This window comes from Sus scrofa, chromosome 1 (genome assembly GCF_000003025.6).
Source record: "Sus scrofa isolate TJ Tabasco breed Duroc chromosome 1, Sscrofa11.1, whole genome shotgun sequence".
Taxonomy (NCBI): Eukaryota; Metazoa; Chordata; class Mammalia; order Artiodactyla; family Suidae; genus Sus; species Sus scrofa.
The window spans coordinates 138,463,337-138,482,391 of record NC_010443.5 but is presented as its reverse complement, the minus strand read 5'-3'; the positions used below and the strand labels follow the sequence as shown (position 1 = coordinate 138,482,391).

Genomic DNA, 19,055 nt, shown 5'->3' with positions numbered 1-19,055 from the left:
ACAGAAAAACAGGAAGGTTTAATAGAAACCAGTGGAATGTAAGAGTCACATTAATAAGCACATATTAAAAATGTTTCTCTTAAAAAACAGAAGGTGTGTTCTTAATTTCTCCAATAATATTTACAAGATTCTTTCTTATTTACTTAATTTGCACACAAATCTGAAGGATAGTATTTCCTCTCAAATACATTTTAAGATGATACAAAGATATAATTTAGAAAAACCCATTATCAAGAAACACTAATACTCTTTCCCCAAACGGAATCTATGATGCTTTTCAGCTAGCTATGGCGCCACAGTAACCCATGAGAATCAAATTTGAATGAAAGGGGACCTACAGTATGATATTTCTTTAGTGTGAAGTTGGAGTCTGAACAGATGATTACAGGATGATGTAAGCCTTTGGTAACTTGCCAGGCTGAAACAAGGTAATCTTACATGTACCATTTGTTATTTTATAGACTGTAGTGGTATTCTATAATCACTACAGTAGTGAAATGAACTTACCTCCAGTTCATTTTTTATGACAAAAAAGAAGATATTGTTGGGAAAGATTTTTCAGGTATATACTTTAAGTATAACTCATCTTGCTACAGCTTAAAAATTTAAGTATAAAATTCCTACTCTAAATGAATAAACCCAAATTAATGTGACAGTTGTTAAAATGTGTTTTCAGGGAGTTCCCGCGGTGGCGCAGCGTAAACGAATTTGACCAGGAACCATGAGGTTGCAGGTTTGATCCCTGGCCTCACTAAGTGGGTTAAGGATCCGGAGTTGCTGGGAGCTGTGGTGTAGATCGCAGAAGGGGCTCAGATCTGGCGTTGCTGTGGCTGTGGTGTAGGCCGGCAGCAACAGTTTTGATTAGACCCCTAGCCTGGGAGCCTCCATGTGCCACAGGTACGGCCCTAAAAAGACAAAAAGACCAAAAAAAAAAAAAAGGTGTTTTCAGGCTTTATGATAACTTATGCCCTGACACAAATGTGACAAAAAAACACTTTTTGAGCAAACTGCATGCTATGCCTACAGAAACCTGACAAAGCAAACCTTTAATTACAGTCTTATAGCTCTAAAGCAAATCATTCCATTACACCAATTTGGCTCTTATTTCAGAATACTGTATCATCCGAAACACTGCACTGAAGTGGCTGCAAAACACTCCCACATTCTTAATATACTCTTTTAAGGCTATTACTATGAATCTATTTGAGAAGTTAAACTGATACGCAAAGGATTTTGAAAATCTCAAAAGATTCTTAAAAATTCATCCAAAGGAAGGTTCAAGAATTAATTTTATCATATTTGACAAATTTCTCATAAAATCTGACAACTTTCAGCTAACTATTCAATAAGTAGCAAATAAAATGCATTTAAAAGTCTATAAAATTACGTCATTTGTATAAAGAAATCAATGAGGTTTCTAAAATTTAAAAAGACCATGGACTTTAAAATCACTGATGACATTTACTTGACTCAATGGAAATTCCAATATGATGAATAACATGGATTCTGTCAGTTAAAAATTTGTAATCTAAAACAGACAATCATGAGATTCTGGTTCTTCTATATTCCCTCTTAGTCTCTCCTGTGTGCACAGCCCCAAAGAGGCTACATTTCTCCTTCTCTTTTGGACTTCAGGCATGCCCCTGGCTTCAACCATTGCTTCAACATGACTTTTAAATCTGTGTATCTGCTTTGTGCCTCATTTCCAGTCCATATGCAACCATCTGGTAGGCACTGTTCCCCAGATATGCTGCTGTCATTTCAAACTCAATCTATTTTAAACACCTGTGCTACTGTCATCCTCCATCACTCCCATCCCCTCTTTCACAGCACTAGCAAGCCTTGCTATTCCTTCTTTGTCTTTCACCTTATCCACCTCTTCTTTTCAGCTGCCATTGCCTTTGTGTAATGCAAACCCTTATTACCCTCCCTCAACCCCACTTAACTCCAAGAGCTTCCTGAGCTCTTTCCAGTCCAGTATATTTTTTTCTCTTTCTCAACATGTTTTTAAAAAGTCAAATTACTGGATTTTGGTCAAGTTACTTTATGCCTGATCTTTGAACATGGGCTCAAAGTTAAAAAGAGTTCCCAAAGTCCCCTGAACTACAGCATATCTGAGTATTAGATATAAATTCTCAGTAGAGAAATTTACCTCATAAACAATAATCAATAAGCAGAATGCCTCCATGAAAGATGTATACAATTTACAATATACATCAAACTAGCAGGTTTTATTTGGATGATAACATAGATCAAATACAAAAAAATCACTTTACAAGGAAAAAGTGTATGTTCTAATTTACAATAAAAATTTTATGACTATAGAGGTGATATATCAATACAGCATCACAGAAAGTTCAGAAACTAGAAAAAGACAGGGAAAACATATTATCACTACCCTAATTATTATAATCATTTTTGGTTTCCTCTTCTTTTTATTTTCTCATGTGCATATATTTTGCATAGTTTTAAATCAGAACTAAAAATGAATTCAGTTGAAAATTTCAATTTACTTAATTTTCACACTGTTGGAATATGTTAATTTCCCCCTATTGTTCCCTACTGTAAATAAAATTGCCATGAACCTTTGCATTGTCTGATTTCTTCAGGGTCGCACCTTCCACATACGGAAGTTCCCAGGCTAGGGGTCAAATCAGAGCCACGGCCACAGCAACTGGGGATCCAAGCCACCTCTAAGACCTACACCACACAGCTCATGGCAACACTGGATTCCAGACCCACTGAACAAGGCCAGGGATCAAACCTGCATCCTCATGGATCCTAGTCAGATTTGTTTCTACTGTGCCACAATGGGAACTCCCTGATTTATTTCTTTAGGTGAGATTCCTAGAAATGGGATTACTAGGCTTAGAGGTATGTAGGTTTTTTTTTTTTTTTTTTTTTATTACTAGTGAAACATCTTGTCAAAAATTTTCCAGAAAGATTCTAATTTATAATGCCCCAAGCATTTACCAGTTCATTAGGTTCACCACATCTTCACCAGCTTTCCATGTCACAATAAGAAGTGGTAATAGCTGGCAATTACTGGGTGGGTATGAGGGGAGGGTTTGCATTTTTATATGAATTTCATGCTGATGAGCAATGATGAACATCCTTCTCAATTTTTAAAACATTAGTTGAGTTTTTTGAGTTGTGTATTTAAGCACATTAAATGAGCATTCACTTAACAAATATTCCTCCAGCTGTGGCTTGTATTTTATCTTATTTTCTCTGTTAAGAATGAGAACATAAAATGATTTCACATAAAAGGACTAGGGGAAAGTGGTTGTGGGCTCTGTCCACCTTTCCATTTTGCCATCCTTGGCTTGCTGGCCTGCCCTCTATACAAATTTGCTTCATGATCTCAAGAGAAAGGTACACATCTAGCTGCCACATGCGGACAATAATGTTCAAAGACTCAAAAGGCAGAGACTGTGAATGAGTGTGAGTTTGTGAATTTTTTCATAATTCAGTATAGCTATTATACAATGTACATTACCTTCTCTTATAATTTTATAAGTGCCTCCATGTTTGTGGTTATAATTTCTTTTTTATATCAAAGTATTATGTTTAGTTTTAAAAGTTTTAATGTAATACATTATAGAAAGGTGTACAACACAAAAACTTAAAAGACCAAGGATTTATCATAACTGAATTCCATGTAACCATTAATCAGAACAAGAAAAAGAAAATATTGCTAGTCTCTATAATAGGGGCCCCGACACTCTACTGTTCCACCTACCAAAGTGATATAAACCACAACTTTCACAGTAACTTCCTATTTTCCTTTGTAATTTTACCATCTTCCTTCACAGACATCCTTAACACTATAGTTTTGCTCACCTGCTTTCCAAACTTTATGTAGATAGTATCATTTAGTATTTGTATCTATCTTGTTTCACTTGTATTAGTTTGGTAAAACTCATCCATGTTGTTGATTACTGCTACATTTCCTTCATTTCCACTGCAGTATAGTCTTACTTCACATAAAGGTACTATCACATATTTATCCACTCCTACTGAAAGAAACCTGGATTATTTCTAGATGTTGACTGTAACAAATAATGCCATGCATATTTTTTTACATATCTCTTGGTGCTCTTGGTGCATATATGGATTTCTCTATATAAGGATGAATGCAAGTATTGAGGACGAATGAAAATGCTAGGTGATGGAATATACAATTTGCATCTTTAGTAGATTATGTGAAAATTTGTACTGCCATCATCAGTGTCTGAGAGTTTGGGCTTTTCCATACCCTTGTTAACACTTGCTATTACCTATTTTGCTTTAGCCATTCTGGTAGTTAATACTGTTTGTGGTTTTAATCTTCTATTTCATTCTTTACTGAGATAGAGCATCTTTTCACATTTACTAGACACCTGGATAGCTTCTTTTGTGAAATGTCTATGTTCTCATGCATATTTTATACAACTAGATTTTTTTCCTTTATGATTTATAAATGATTTTTCATAAAATGTTGTGATAAGTATATCACATTTATTCTCTCACTGTCTTGACTTTTCGTTCTCTTTATGGTGTTTTGCTGAACAAAGGTTCCTAATTTAAGTATAGGCAAATTGATTCCTTTATAGTTAAGCTTTCTCTGATTTCCTATGTAGCAAATCTTCCCCTACCCTGAGTTTATTCAATGCTTAAAAAGCTTGAGGATGTTTCTGCTTTCAATACTACATGGGCCTAAAGCTTTCTAGATTTGGGAAGCAGGCAGAAGACTCCAAAACAATTAAAATAGGAATGAAGCAAATGGATGGCTCTTTTGTAAAGGGTTATGCATTTGAAAATGAAAGGATCAGTAAAACAGAAGCAGTTTAAATGTAAAGTGAAACTACCTGGAAATGGCCTATCACAAGTCTCTAAACATGGCTGATACAATAAAAATAAGTTATTGTATATATTATGTATAAAAAAATCTGTTTAAAACAGTATAAATTATAATCTCTGCTTATTGTAGAGAATGAGAATAAACATTTTTTTCAATGTTTACATTCCTTGTGTATAAAACCCCAAAGTTTTCTTTTGTGTATAAAGAACAGACAAAAAGTAAGTATATGCTGAGCCAAAAAAAAAAAAAAAATCAACAAATTTCAGAGAAGTTAACCATATGGAAGTAAGTACTCTGGTAATAGAACAATTCAGCTAGAAAACAATATCCAAGATAACCAGAAAACTCCATTCATTTGGAATTAGGAAATCCACTTCTAAATAATCACAGGTCAAAAAAAGAAGTTATAATGGAAATTAGAAAATAAAATTTAGAAAATATTTTGAATTGAATGTAAATGAAAAAATAACATTCAATTCTATTAGTCTTTTCAAATAATCAATTTTATATAATTCAATTTACATTAAGTTTATTTTTCTATTCCAGTAACTTCTGCTCTTATAACTTACTTCTACTCTCTTTAAACTGTTTTTTCCCTAACTTTCTGAGTTGCATGCTTGGCTCAGGATTTCTTAGCTTTCTGTTCTGAAAGAGTTACTAGCTTTACTAGTATTTCACATGGGTTTTATAGGGCTTCTTGAATTTGTGGCTTGATACGTTTTGTCAGGTTTAGAAAATTCCCAGTGATTATTTCTTCAAATACCACTTCTGGCCAATTTTTTCTCTCTTTGCCTCCTAGGACTCCAGTTTTAACTATCCTCTAGGTCTTATTCTTCTGAATTATCTATCCTTTTATGTCTCAAAAATTCTGAGTATTTTCCCTCTCTTTTAATTCACCATTTCTCCTTTCCATTTGTTATTAAATCCATCCAGTAGGTTCTTAATTGCATTACTTTTTTCAGTTCTAAAATATCCATTTTTAAAGTTTCCAGTTCTCTGCCCAAAATCTTAATCTTTAAAAAAAAAAAAAAAATCTCCTTGACAAGGTAAACATTGTTATGTTAAAAGTCAAGGTCTGTGCTTAATAACTCCAAGTTATGGAGTTCCCAGGAGGCTGATTCTACTGTCCATTTATTCTGCAGGCTTTCATTTATGTTGTGCTGCTCCTGACTATGCCTAGTTAGTAATCTGTTTATATGTCAAGTAGAAATAATAATGCCTGGGTTAATGTTTTATTCTTATACTATTCTTTTCCAGAGTATCTGCCTTCCCAGGCATCTTGAGGCCCCTAACAATGGGTCACCAAAATCTGACTTCAGGAAGTGGGATGATGAAAGTAAGAGATGTAACTACCATGAAGGGATGTTTACTCTGATTCATGCTACTTCCAGGGTCCATCCAGCCTTTTGGGAGTTCAACTCAAAGTAGGAAGAATATACTAGGCCCTCAATTCTCTGTGGACTCTGAACTTTCATCTTTCTGTCCTCTATGTCTCTGAGGCTATCATACTCAAGCTTCTTAGGCACCCCACTGTGGAAGCAGCAACCACCACCTGAGGAAAAACAGCTATAAATGCTGGGCACATCTCTCTGAATCTCTTTGTTCTTCCTTGAATCTTGAGCCAATAATTCTTCATCTTCTCTTTAGCTCTCAAATGCTTTCAAACAGATTTTTAAAATATTCTGCCTAACATTTCTAGTTGTCCTCAGAGAAAGGCTGGTACAAATGACAAAGTATGCCCAAATAACCATCTTTCCCAAAATATGTTTTATATGACACTAATTCTGAAAGATGCTTTTTCATGAGAAAAAAATGAAGCGTTCTACTGTGAAATCACTCTGAGTAACCATATGTTACATACTAAGTTTAAGGATTCACAAAACAGGTTGGCATCTTAAAGGCTCTGTAAGTCCTACAGTAAAGAAACTTGTTTAGTTTTATTTAGTACAAGGTTGCTAAATACAAATACATACGTAAGTCTTCCTTTTCATATAGTTTTAAGAAACATGCTTTGAAAAGGGTACCTGAGAAATCATACACACAATTTCCAATGATATTCCTTTAAAATTCCCTGGGAATTTAAATGCTTAATCTTTTCATTCATAAAGGCATAAAATAAAATTTAAAATATTTTTCCAAACTACTAAACCAAAATGGCACCACTGTTGAAAATGAGCTAAAATATATTACCTAACTCTTCCTCACAAAAAATACTAACATTCCTAAACTATCTATTACAGACCATTTGTTTTTGGAGGCAATTTATGGCAAGAAGTATTTAAACTCATATATGCTATAAGTACTGCACAAAAATAACTACTTCCATTTGGTATCTGAATTAAATGATATCAGATGTCTACTTACTTGAATCTGAATTCTCAGGTGGAGGATGGTAAAAAGCAGTTACAACAAAAATGTCATTTAGGATATAATACAAACAAAGTAGAATTACACCTAGTGCAGGTAAAATAGGTATATAAGAGTATGAGGCACTGAAGAATCAAGATGTCCAATTTTTATATAAGATTGAGGTGTACACTAAGAAACAGATTTCTCTCTATCTATCTATATATAGCGATGGAAACAGACTTTTTTGGCCACACCTGCGGCATGGGGAAGTTCCTTGGTCGGGGTCTGAACTGATGCCACAGCAGTGACCCAAACCACTATAGTTACAACACTGGATCCTCAACCTGCTGTGCCGCAAGAGAACTCTTGTTAATAGACTTTTAAGTAACTCACAAAGCACTTCAAATATTTTAATACTTAATTTTTTAATTTTAATAAAAATTCCTGTTCACTACTAATGGTCATTAACATGATGATTAACACTATTTTTAGCACTAAACATATTAAAATAGTTACCAATGACTGGGGAGTGGGGATAGGAAAGAAAGGGAATGGAAGTGGAACAGAGGTGTAAGAGGGATAAATGAGGAACATGCTTTATACAAACCAATGATGATGTGCCATGATCTTTAGAGTGTGACTAATGTGACTCTCTAAACCTGAAGGTCTACATAGGGTGGAGGAGGCTTACAAAAGAAGAAAGATGAATTTAAAAGGAAATAAAAGAAACAGCATTATATGTAGAAGGTCAGATTAGGATGATGATGCCTGTGTCTGAGTCTGAAGTTACCAAAAGGAACTAAGCAACAACAACAAAAAAGGTCTAGATTTATAGTTGCATGGGAGATAAGAACAAATAGTGGAAAAGCTTTAGGGATGTGTGGAGAGAACAAGCCAGAAGGATGAGGAGAAAAATGAAGGCATCAAACAGTTAAACACCATAAAATAAAAATAGTTTTGGAAATAAAACCAAGAGCTTGTCAAAATTAACATTAAATGAATTAAAGAGCAATTAATAGAGTAGCAGATATAATTAGGCATTTTTTCTTACTTTAGGCCACTATATGTTTTATAACTTTTCTCACTCAACGTCTTTTATTTCTTTCTCATCATTTTCAATTAAACCATTCAATTATCTCCAAAATTTTCTTAAAGCAGAAGCTCCTCACATTTTTGGAATAAATAGGTTGAATACATGTAATTGGGAATTTTTTTCTGTAAGTGATCTGTTTTCAGATGTCTCTGAACACACAGTATAGTATCTAGAAACAGGGAGGGGATTCCTGCCCTTGCTCTCAGGTAACAATAACTATGATTATCACAATGAAGAGACCAAGTGACTAAATGTGATGGCAATCCAAAAGGATATAGTTATTCTTGTCACTATTTGACATACATACTATATTTTTATAACCTTAAGATCGTAATCTAGGAGTTCCCACTGTGGCTCACTGGTAACAAACCTGACTAGTATCCATGAGGATGTGGGTTCCATCCCTGGCCTTGCTTAGTGGGTTAAGGTTCTGGTGTTGCTGTGAGCTGTAGTGTAGGCTGGCAGCTGTAGCTCTGATTAGATTCTTAGCCTGGGAACTTTCATATGCCACAGTGGAAGCCTAAAAAGTAGGGAAAAAAAAATTCATAATCTATCTTTACCAGCAGTTCAGGAGGGCTGGGCAGACACATTTATGACTTTTTTTTTTTTTTTTTTTTGGTCTTTTCTAGGGTCGCTTGTGTGGCGTATGGAGGTTCCCAAGCTAGGGGTCTAATCGGAGCTGTTGCTGCTGGCCTATGCCTGAGCCACAGCAATGCAGGATCCAAGCCTCGTCTGCAACCTACACCACAGCTCAGGGCAACGCCAGATCCTTAACCCACTGAGCAAGGCCAGCGATGGAACCGGCAACCTCATGGTTCCTAGTCAGATTTGTTAACCACTGTGCCACAACGGGAATTCCTATGACATGTTTAAACTGCTAGTCATCTTGAGAAGGATCCCAAAGTAAACAGGACAATTTGGCAACAACCCTGACAAAATGCGAATGTTTTACATGTGACCACCAAAACAGATCCTTCAGAGACAAACTTCTCAATTTTCTCTGTGTCTCTAGAAGTAGGCCCACCAATTCTTCATATTGCAATCTCTCTAAAAACATTTCATGTAACTGTAAGAGATGGCAGTCTGCTAACAGTCTAACTTCAGGAAGGACAGAGGACACAGAAACTGTACTTATAAATGAAGCTATCTATGAAACAGAAACAGATTCACAGATATAGAGAATGGTTGCTACGGGGGAGGGATTTGGGGGAAGGTTGAAGTGGGAGGTTGGGGTCAGAGATGTAAGCTATAATCATGGAGGGGATAATTAACAATGTCCTACTGCATAGCACAAAGAACTATATTGACTGTCCTATGATAAACCAGAATGGAAAAGAATATATAAAAAAAAGAAATTATCTTGATGTAAAAATTGTATTAAAGCAATTTAGTCTTTAGAAAAGGACAATGTCTGTTATGAAGGAGGCACTCATAAACATTTACTGAACGAATGAGTAACTGAACTTAAGGCCAAGGTATGAGGAATACCACAGGGATGAGAAAAAAATGTTAAGTATTAGAGAAATTACCCTCAGAAGGAAATTAAATAAAGCACAAAGGGACATGTTTACTCTAGTCATACATCCCCATATTTTCCTCTTCATTTGGTAGAAGCCCTTGTTTGAGGGACAATATTCTTTTTATTTCAGACAGAATAGATGCCTACAAAGTGAAATGGTAGGAATTCACTCACCCACTGGGCTGCTTCCAGCTCCATTTGGCACCGTGAGGTCTGAAGTGCTCAACATCCCACCTAACAAAATTTTAGAGAAGAAAGGGCAATGAATGAATGCAATCTGGCTCTCCTTACCTCAGTGGCAGTGAACTGAACAGAGGTAACCCTTCACTCCATTCGTAAAAATACAAAAGTTAAAACTAACCCAGTCTAAACCTGGCATTCATGTGTATTATGATGTATATCTATATAGATATAAATTTATATAGAGAGATAGACAGAAGACAGACAGAAGACACTCACCTATCAAGCTTTGGACATATTTCCCTTCTTGTGTATCAACACCAAATAGTACATATTGATGAGGATGGGGGCAGTGTTAATGGAGTGCTATAAAATCTAGGACATATAGGAGAGGAGATACTGTACTACACACGGGAATGCAATGCACTTCAAATTTCCGATGAATTAACAAATCACAAAGGGGGAAGATGCAGAAAACACTGACTCCACTTAGGTCAGTGTATCTTTCCAAATTTTTAACATGAGTGGCCCATACTCGCTTTTAAGTCTTTTTTCATAACATCCTAATTAAATTTCCTTCCTGTCTAGGCATGGCTTTCCCATGATAAGGAAAGTTTATAGATGGCAAGGAAAGCTTATAGAACAAATATAGTCTATTTGTTTCACAATGCTACAGCCACAGACTTTCAAAAGAAAAACACTTTAAAATGGAGGCAATTATTACTCTTGTTCATCAAAATAATAATATTAAGAGTAGCAGAATAGGGAGTTCACATTGTGGCACGATGGATTTGGTGACATCTTTGAAGCCCTGGGATGTAGGTTTGGTCTCTGGTCCGGCTCAGTGGGTTAAGGATCTAGAGTTGCTGCAGCTGTGATGTAGGTCACAAATGTGGTCTGGATCTGATCCCTGACCTGGGAATTCCATATGCCACAGGGTGGCCAAAAAAAACACACACAAAAAAAAGAGTAGCAGAGTAAGAAACTGTTTGTGGTAGCGATAGTTTCTTCATTCTTTAAGTTAAAGAACTGGCAGAATACACATCACTACATACCTGCACTGCCAGTACTTGGTGGTCTCTGAGGGGCTCCAGGGGATACATTTCTATGTAATGTGGCTTGAGGTGGAGAGAGCATGCTTGAATCTGCTAATGTTGAGCTGGCTGCCAAAGACGGGGACACAAGTGAACTCCCTGGGTTAGTGTAGGACAAAGCATTAGGGCTGGTCACAGGGACTGTGACAGACATTGAGAAGTTTTGAGGTGGCAAACCGGGCTGTAAATAAAGAACAAGGAACACTGTTAGTCTGATTTTCACCTACACTAATAACTTATAAACTTTACTTTGATAAGGTAACTCTAGTTACTAAAAGTAGAGGATAGATTCTTACCAAAGCAATTTGCAGGTTTAAGCTATTTTCTTTACAATTATATTTGAACATCAGAATGCTTAACATGAACATTTTCAATTTTTAATACATTAACACACATATACTTGTATAATGTATATATTATATATTTTAAATACTCATAGAGATGAAAATGAGAGGTCAGAACCTGATATTAAAGTTACGTTGTCAAATTTAGACATTATAAAATATATCACTGTTATCAAATAAACATAAATTAGCACTGTAATGCAAACTAGTTTTGTAAGGTTACATTTCTATTGGGAGATTCCAAATATAACAAAAGGGGAAAAATGCGTACACATACTATAAACTTCATACAGCAAATCTGGGACATTATAAATAAGGCCTGGTCTTATTTAATTCATTGACATTTCTAGTGGACAAAAAAAAAATCAAGTTATATATATAACACAACGCAATCTGAGTGTGATAAATATGCAAAAAAATTCTAAACAATTAAATTAACTATTGGGAGTTCCCATTGTGGTGCAGCGGAAACAAACTGGACTAGTATCCATGAGGATGTGGGTTTGATCCCTGGCCCCACTCAATGGGTTAAGGATCCAGTGTTGCCATGAGCTGTATAGTGTAGTGAGCTGTGGTGCAGGTTGCAGACGTGCTTGGATTCCGCATTGCTGTGGCTGTGGCATAGGCTGGCAGCTGGAGCTCCAATTCGACCCCTAGCCTGGGAACTTCCATATGCTGCAGGTGTGACCCTAAAAAGCAAAAATACTGATAAGCTATCTTTTAATTGTTTAAAGATTAAATTACAAATATTTTAAATGCTATCTTTTTCCCTCCAAAATATTCCATAGTTCCTTAAAAATAGTGTTTTCCATTTTCCTCTAGCATTTTCTCCATAGACCCCTTGTAATATAATAGTTAACCTTGATAAATAACAATTCTCTTTATAATTTAAAGTGAGGGAGAAAAAAACTTTCCTCTCCCTACATTCTAAAACCATAATTTGCAAAGTAAGGTAACATTGCTAACTCAAGGTTGGAAGAATATAATTATATACTCTATTGAGTAGTTTATTTCAGATAGAAAACTGTAATTCACTAAAAGATATAAAACAATGGATAAAGTTTTTTCAAATGTAAATTTTATTTACACAACGTTTTTGTAGATTAACATTAATTGCAAGGTCACCAACATCTATGTGAAGTCAAAAGAAATTTTATTTTGTTTTTTAAGAATGGTATTAGCACAAAAACATCTCCTTAAATTTGTTTTTCCTGGGCTTCTTAAAGCATAGGATTACTCTGAAGAAATCATCCATGATGCATACTTTAGGGGATAGTTTCAAGAGAATTAACTCTGACAATGAAATACATATCAGCACTGGAACCAATTTGTTCCACAAAGGCTACAACACATATATAGTGTTAGAAAAATTGGATCCAGAATAATTGTCTTAAGTAGCTCTTGCCAGTGGAGCTTCAGTGAGAACTCTGCAGAACTATCAAAGGGGCATGAACCCAAAGTACTGTTTAACTATGGTTAGATGTGCATGCATGGAAAAATTTTAAACCAACTATTTGTTTTGCAATCAGTTTAAGAACAGTGCTTCCTTAAATTAAAACTGAGCCAAGGCTCTCTTCCTCAATACCTATGGTGTTAGGAAAGAACAGGAATTTGAAGGTTTTATCATCAAGTTGTTTTGGAACATTTCTAAAGAGCCAAATAGTAAGCTATTGTTACAGCACCTATAAAAATAATTTAAAATAATTCTGAAACACCAAATCTCTTTAATAAATCCAGCCATTTTATATGTTATAGTCACAAGATTTTACTTAAGTCCATGTAATATTTTAAGAGTCATAAGAAGGAGAGGGAATGTCTCCTTATGCACCCCATATTTAATATCATGGAAATTTAAAGCTGGAAGGGACCTTACAAATTATGTGAGCCAACTGACTCACTTGAGAGATGAGGAAATTGGAACCTAGGATGCTTAGGTCCCCTATCCAAAGGTATGAGGATAGTAAGTAGCAGAGCCTGAATTAGGATGTTCTTTTCACCTATATGTTTAACACACTGAAGAGTAAAATCTTACTACTGTAACAAGACTTCCTCAGTTTTAAAGTTCCAGAAAATCGAAAGAAATTAATAGAATACTTTTCCCCCCTTCTACTTATGTTGTGATCACCCACTGTGAAGATAAACAACAAGATGTGTGGTCAATCTCTTCATGCACAAGATAAAAGCACAAACCATACTTTAGTACTCACTGCGATTTTATGATTCCGCATCATATTATCAAATTCCTCATTAATTTTTTTATATTTTTCTTCTGTATGTGGAGTTAGCACATAGGAAGTATCAGGGTCTGGGCTGTCGCACCCTCTGTGTTCCTTCTTGTTCAGAGCCTAAATAATGAAGTTAACAAAAAGGATCAACAAATAAAAAGGAGAGGTAAAGTAAAAGTACTTACAGGGCCTCGTTTGAAAATAAAATCACTATCTTCATTTAGTTTGCTGAATCTGTCCTCCGAGAGTGGACTGTGCTCAAAGTAATCGTCAGCATCAGGGCTCTCACAACCATTAAGGCCTTTCTTTCTTAAAGTCTGAAATACAATTGGAAAATTCACACACAAATGATACTAACTTGCCATGAGTTTTTCTGTCAGTTTATTAAGAGAGCACAGACTGAATGAATTGAGTTATACAAGAGCCACTGAGATGGTTTTAAATGATCACAAATGTATTCTAATTCTTCAAGAAAGGTAAACCTCAGACATAAGCAAAATTATTCTCCTGTTACACATTAAGAGAATATTTATGTATATTTGGAGTCTTCCTTTCCAAACTTCCTAGAGAACTAAATTACTCACTGCTCTAACAGTTACGATCCAAATCTGATTACATTCTGATTATCTGATAGATAGGTCAATGAGTATGAGAACTGAAATACAAATGTATCACAATGATGCTTTGAGAAGTTATCCAGTACGCTTTATAAAACATTTTAGCAACTTCATCTACTGACATTCTTTTCTGAGAGTTTATCCTATTTACCAGAAAGGATATGTACAAAATCCCAATAATTTCCTTCCTAATCTGATTTTCCCATGGAACTTTGAAGTATAAAAACTCAAATACTTACTTACAAAGGACAATAACGACTCTTTCCTATGTAGAATGTTCATATTATTAGTGACTTCACATATCTCATATAAAAACTAATTCAGTGTGATCTTTCCCATCCTTTGCTGGTTCTTACTATAGAGTTCATTCTTAGATTGATTTAATGATTTACCCACGGAACTTTCCGGAGAATTTTCTTGAGTGTATCCCTGGACAACACTGACTTTTTTGTTCTTCTTACTTTGGGGTAAAAAATACAATGAACAGTTGGTTTCCCGATTTTTAATTTCCTTAAAATTAAAATCATCACAAAATAACTTGTCCAGTATTTTTAAAAAAACACATTTAAAACTAAAGGCTCAGGAGTTCCCGTCGTGGCTCAGTGGTTAATGAATCCGACTAGGAACCATAAGGTTGCGGGTTTGATCCCTGGCCTTGCTCAGTGGTTTGAGGGTCTGGCATTGCCGTGAGCTATGGTGTAGGTCGCAGATGCAGCTTGGATCCCATATTGCTGTGACTCTGGTGTAGGCCAGTAGCTACAGCTCTGATTAGGCCCCTAGCCTAGGAACTTCCATATGCCATGGGTGCGCCCCTAAAAGGACAAAAGACTAAATAAATAAATTTAAAAAACTAAGGACTTACAATCTATGGAATATTAATTTACTTCCAGAATGTCTAAAATTTTAAAAAATCCTGATGGATTTCTATTTTAAAATAGAATTTCTGGGTTCAAGAACTTAGATATCTTTGAGAAGTTGAAAGTTTTCCAAGTAAGCCCATCTGCTTAGGTTAAGAAACGTTTGAACAATACACAAGGACTAGATGAGTTCATTTATAAATGATTATTTAGGAGTTCCCGTCATGGCACAGTGGACACGAATCTGACTAGGAACCATGAGGTTGTGGGTTCGATCCCTGGCCTCGCTCAGTGGGTTAAGGATCTGGTGTTGCTGTGAGCTGTGGTGTAGTTCACAGACACGGCTCGGATCCCATGTTGTTGTGGCTCAAGGGTAGGCCAGCAGCTATAGCTCAGATCAGACCCCTAGCCTGGGAACCTCCATGTGCCATGGGTACGTACGGCCCTAAAAGGACAAAAGACAAAAAAAAAAAAAAAAGGATTATTTATATTAGATTTAAGGCATGGTCTCTGAAATCTATTTTAAAATTTTCTTTTTTTTGCACGCGTAAAGAAACATGGTATAGATATATTTGTTAGCTTAACTTGCTTGGCATGCACTAGGAATCCCACACACAATGCCTGAAACCCCTACCACAACAATCACTAAACATGAGCATATGGCGAACAATACACCTATTTCACCAACATGGGCCCCATGGCTCTAAGTTCTGTAGATCTAAGTAATCGCATGAACTTTTATGTGTACTTAGCCATAAATGGTCCTGCAGTTCAGCACTAAAGCATGGTAACAGTCCCCCATTCATAGTATCAAGTTGTGCATGCCAAAGCTCTGCAACTTGCTATCAGCAGTGAAGATGTTAACACTAAATACTGGAACACAATGAACCTTTATAACCTACACAGCTCTAGACACAGAACAAACAGATACCCACACACAGATTTTATCATGAAGATGATTTATTCTAGCCTGAAACCTCTAGATATCTTCCCCTCATAGTCATATATCTTAAGACCAGATAATTCATAGTCTTGCTCCTATACTAACAGCAATCACTAAGTATATCTCTTTAAATTGCAGAAGAAAAAGAATATGGCCTTCGTTTAATAATAACACAAACATTTTATTCTACAACAGTAGGGTTAACCCTACTTGTACTCATGAGAAAGAATAGCGCTCTGGTATCTCCAGCTCTGCAAACTTTCACTTGAGATGGGGTTCCTGTCAGTGTGAGAGAATTTAAAAGGCTGTATCAGCTCTGCAGATAAGAAGCTAATGTACTTCTGTTGGCTATCCAACTTGTGTCTTATCACTAGAACATGAAGAGTTGTTTTGAGGACCCAACTACCATAAAAAGACTTTTTCTGTCTTCTTTATCATTACCACATAGCATAATTATAAAAGTTTCTCCTGTGTCACTGGTACTAACAAGTGGAATGCTGTAATCTATTAACAAGGCCAGGCGAGGCATATAAGAAACAGGCTAGCTTCAGTTTTTTCATGTGCTTCAAAGTCAGCCACAATAAAAACACTTGCCCAGTGAAGAAAACAGTCAGTAAGGTCACCATTAATGAGGAATCCATTTCAAGTGGGAAAAAATTCAAAAGTATTAACATTGTACCCTCTCTATTGCTATTACTGATGACTATAATATTCCATTCTAAAGCAAACAGGACTTTATTCTTACACAAGTGATTTGACAGTTTTTCAGTGCTATTATGGCAAACTTAAGGGGTAAACTCAATTCTGCCAAAGTAATTTCACATCAATAGTGAATACCATTTAAGTTGATATACCCCAGTTGTTTTTCTTAAATGGTATTCTGAAACATACATTATAAATTGCTAAAGGGATCAGTTGTGATAAAAAATTAATCAAGTTAAGCTGATTTGTTATAACTTGTTCTACATCCTTTAAATCAGTGTTCCAAACATGTTTAAAGATTCTAACTAGTGAGATTATTTACATTAAGTCATAAAATTGGTGTACCTATAATTTTTTCTTTTTTTCTTTTTCTTTTTGCCATTTCTTGGGCCGCTCCCACGGCATATGGAGGTCCCCAGGCTAGGGGTCAAATCGGAGCTTTAGCCACTGGCCTACGCCAGAGCCACGGCAACGTGAGATCTGAGCCACGTCTGCAACCCACACCACAGCTCATGGCAATGCCAGATCCTTAACCCACTGAGCAAGGCCAGGGATCAAACCCACAACCTCGTGGTTCCTAGTTGGATTTGTTAACCACTGAGTCACGACAGGAACTCACAACCTGTAATTTTCATCAGTCTTTTTCTATAGAAAACAGAAATTGTATTTTTGGAGGTCTGTTAAACACCTTTAACAAATTTTTTCTACTTATCACAATAAAGTTAAATTCTATTATGATTTTAATGGCTTTTCTCTTTGTGATCTTGTGAAATTTTATATAGGCATTAAACAACAAATATCCTTATGTAACATTTACCTTTAACATTTAGTTATGCAAGGACAATTTGTGAAAAATTTTAAGTGGATCAAGAAATAATTGCTAAACGTCTTTAATGGAAAACTATGCACTGGTTAGGACACATTCTCTCAGGTTATCTGATTCTGTGTGGTTTGTTCCTGTCTTCTAGCTATTTCACAACTCTGTTCATTTGCTCTCTCTTGCAATGAGATAGAAGTTCATCAGTAGAAAGCTGATAGTAATGCAAATAATTAGTGTTTATAGACATGTAAATAGATTCTGTCTAGAGGAGGTTTCAACTGACCTCTTTCCTCACTATGGAAGCTATCAATTTTCCATCTATGAAGCAAATGCATTTTGCCTCCTTGATGGGCTTATGCATTTGTCTAATCTTAGGATTTATCTGTAAACCAGCTGTAACATTTTTTTTTTTCTGGTTCCCTCAGTAATTAATGAGTTAAAACTTTTGACTCAGGTTTTATAGTTGTATGCAGGTACTGATTCTACTTTCTTCCAAACTGAATCTGAAACTTTGAAGCCCTACAGTCCCAAGTAACTACTGCACATTTCCATTCGGATATCTGACCAACCTCTCTATTTCAACTTAACCACAATGGAACTCATTATCTTTTAGTAAGTAGATCTCCTCTTTGGACTTACCTATTCTAGTCAACACAGCCAGCATCTTGCTGTTCACTCTTTGTTCTCTCCTTGCATTAACATGGCATTCCAATTTTTTTTTTCTTTTTCTCTTTTTTTTTATGGCCACACATGAAGCACATGGAAGTTTTTGGGCCAGTGGGTGAATCAGAGGTACAGCTGCAGGCCTACACCACAGTCATGACTACACCAGATTTGAGCTACAACTGTGGCCTATGCCACAGCTTGTGGCAAGGCTGGATCCTTAACCCACTGAGGCCAGGGATCAAGCCTGCATCCTCAAAGAGACAGCATCAGGTTCTTAACCTGCTGAGCCACAATGCTAACTCCTGGAATTCCAGATTTTGTAGATCATTATTTCTATCTCCACTGCCACCACACTCATACAGGTCTGCCTGCCTTATGTCTGGACTCTTGTCTTTCACTTTTCTCCTCTCTTCTAATCTGTCCCATAAACTGCCATAGGTTCAGTTCACTTCAACACAGCTTTGCGTTTGTCACCCTTGTTTTAAATCTTTAATGGGGAGTTCCTGTCGTGGCTCAGTGAAAATGAATCTGACTAGTATCCATGAGGATGCGGGTTTGATCCCTGGCCTTGACCAGCGGGCTAAGGATCTGGCGTTGCTATGGGCTGTGGTGTAGGCTACAGATGCAGCTCAGATCTGGCATTGCAGTGGTTGTAGCTCCAATTTGACCCCTGGCCTGGGAACATCCATATGCTGTGGGTGCAGCCCTAAAAAGACCAATAGATAAATAAATAAATAAATCTGTAATGGCTCTCTGTGATCTAAAAGCAACAGTCTCAAAGCTTTTTAGATTATCTACTCCAT

General features: G+C 36.0%; 1 protein-coding gene across 2 annotated transcripts in view; it reads right to left on the bottom strand.

Annotated features, from left to right (window-relative positions):
- MEF2A (myocyte enhancer factor 2A) overlaps positions 1-19,055 on the bottom strand; it is a gene marked incomplete at its 5' end in the record, with an annotated part of 110,370 nt that overhangs the window by 26,248 nt on the left and 65,067 nt on the right. The window contains 3 exon segments of one of the 2 annotated variants that reach the window (NM_001097421.1): positions 9,979-10,038; positions 11,040-11,259; positions 13,833-13,964. In NM_001097421.1, coding sequence (NP_001090890.1) covers positions 9,979-10,038; positions 11,040-11,259; positions 13,833-13,964 — 412 coding nt within the window. 2 annotated transcript variants of the gene reach the window in all.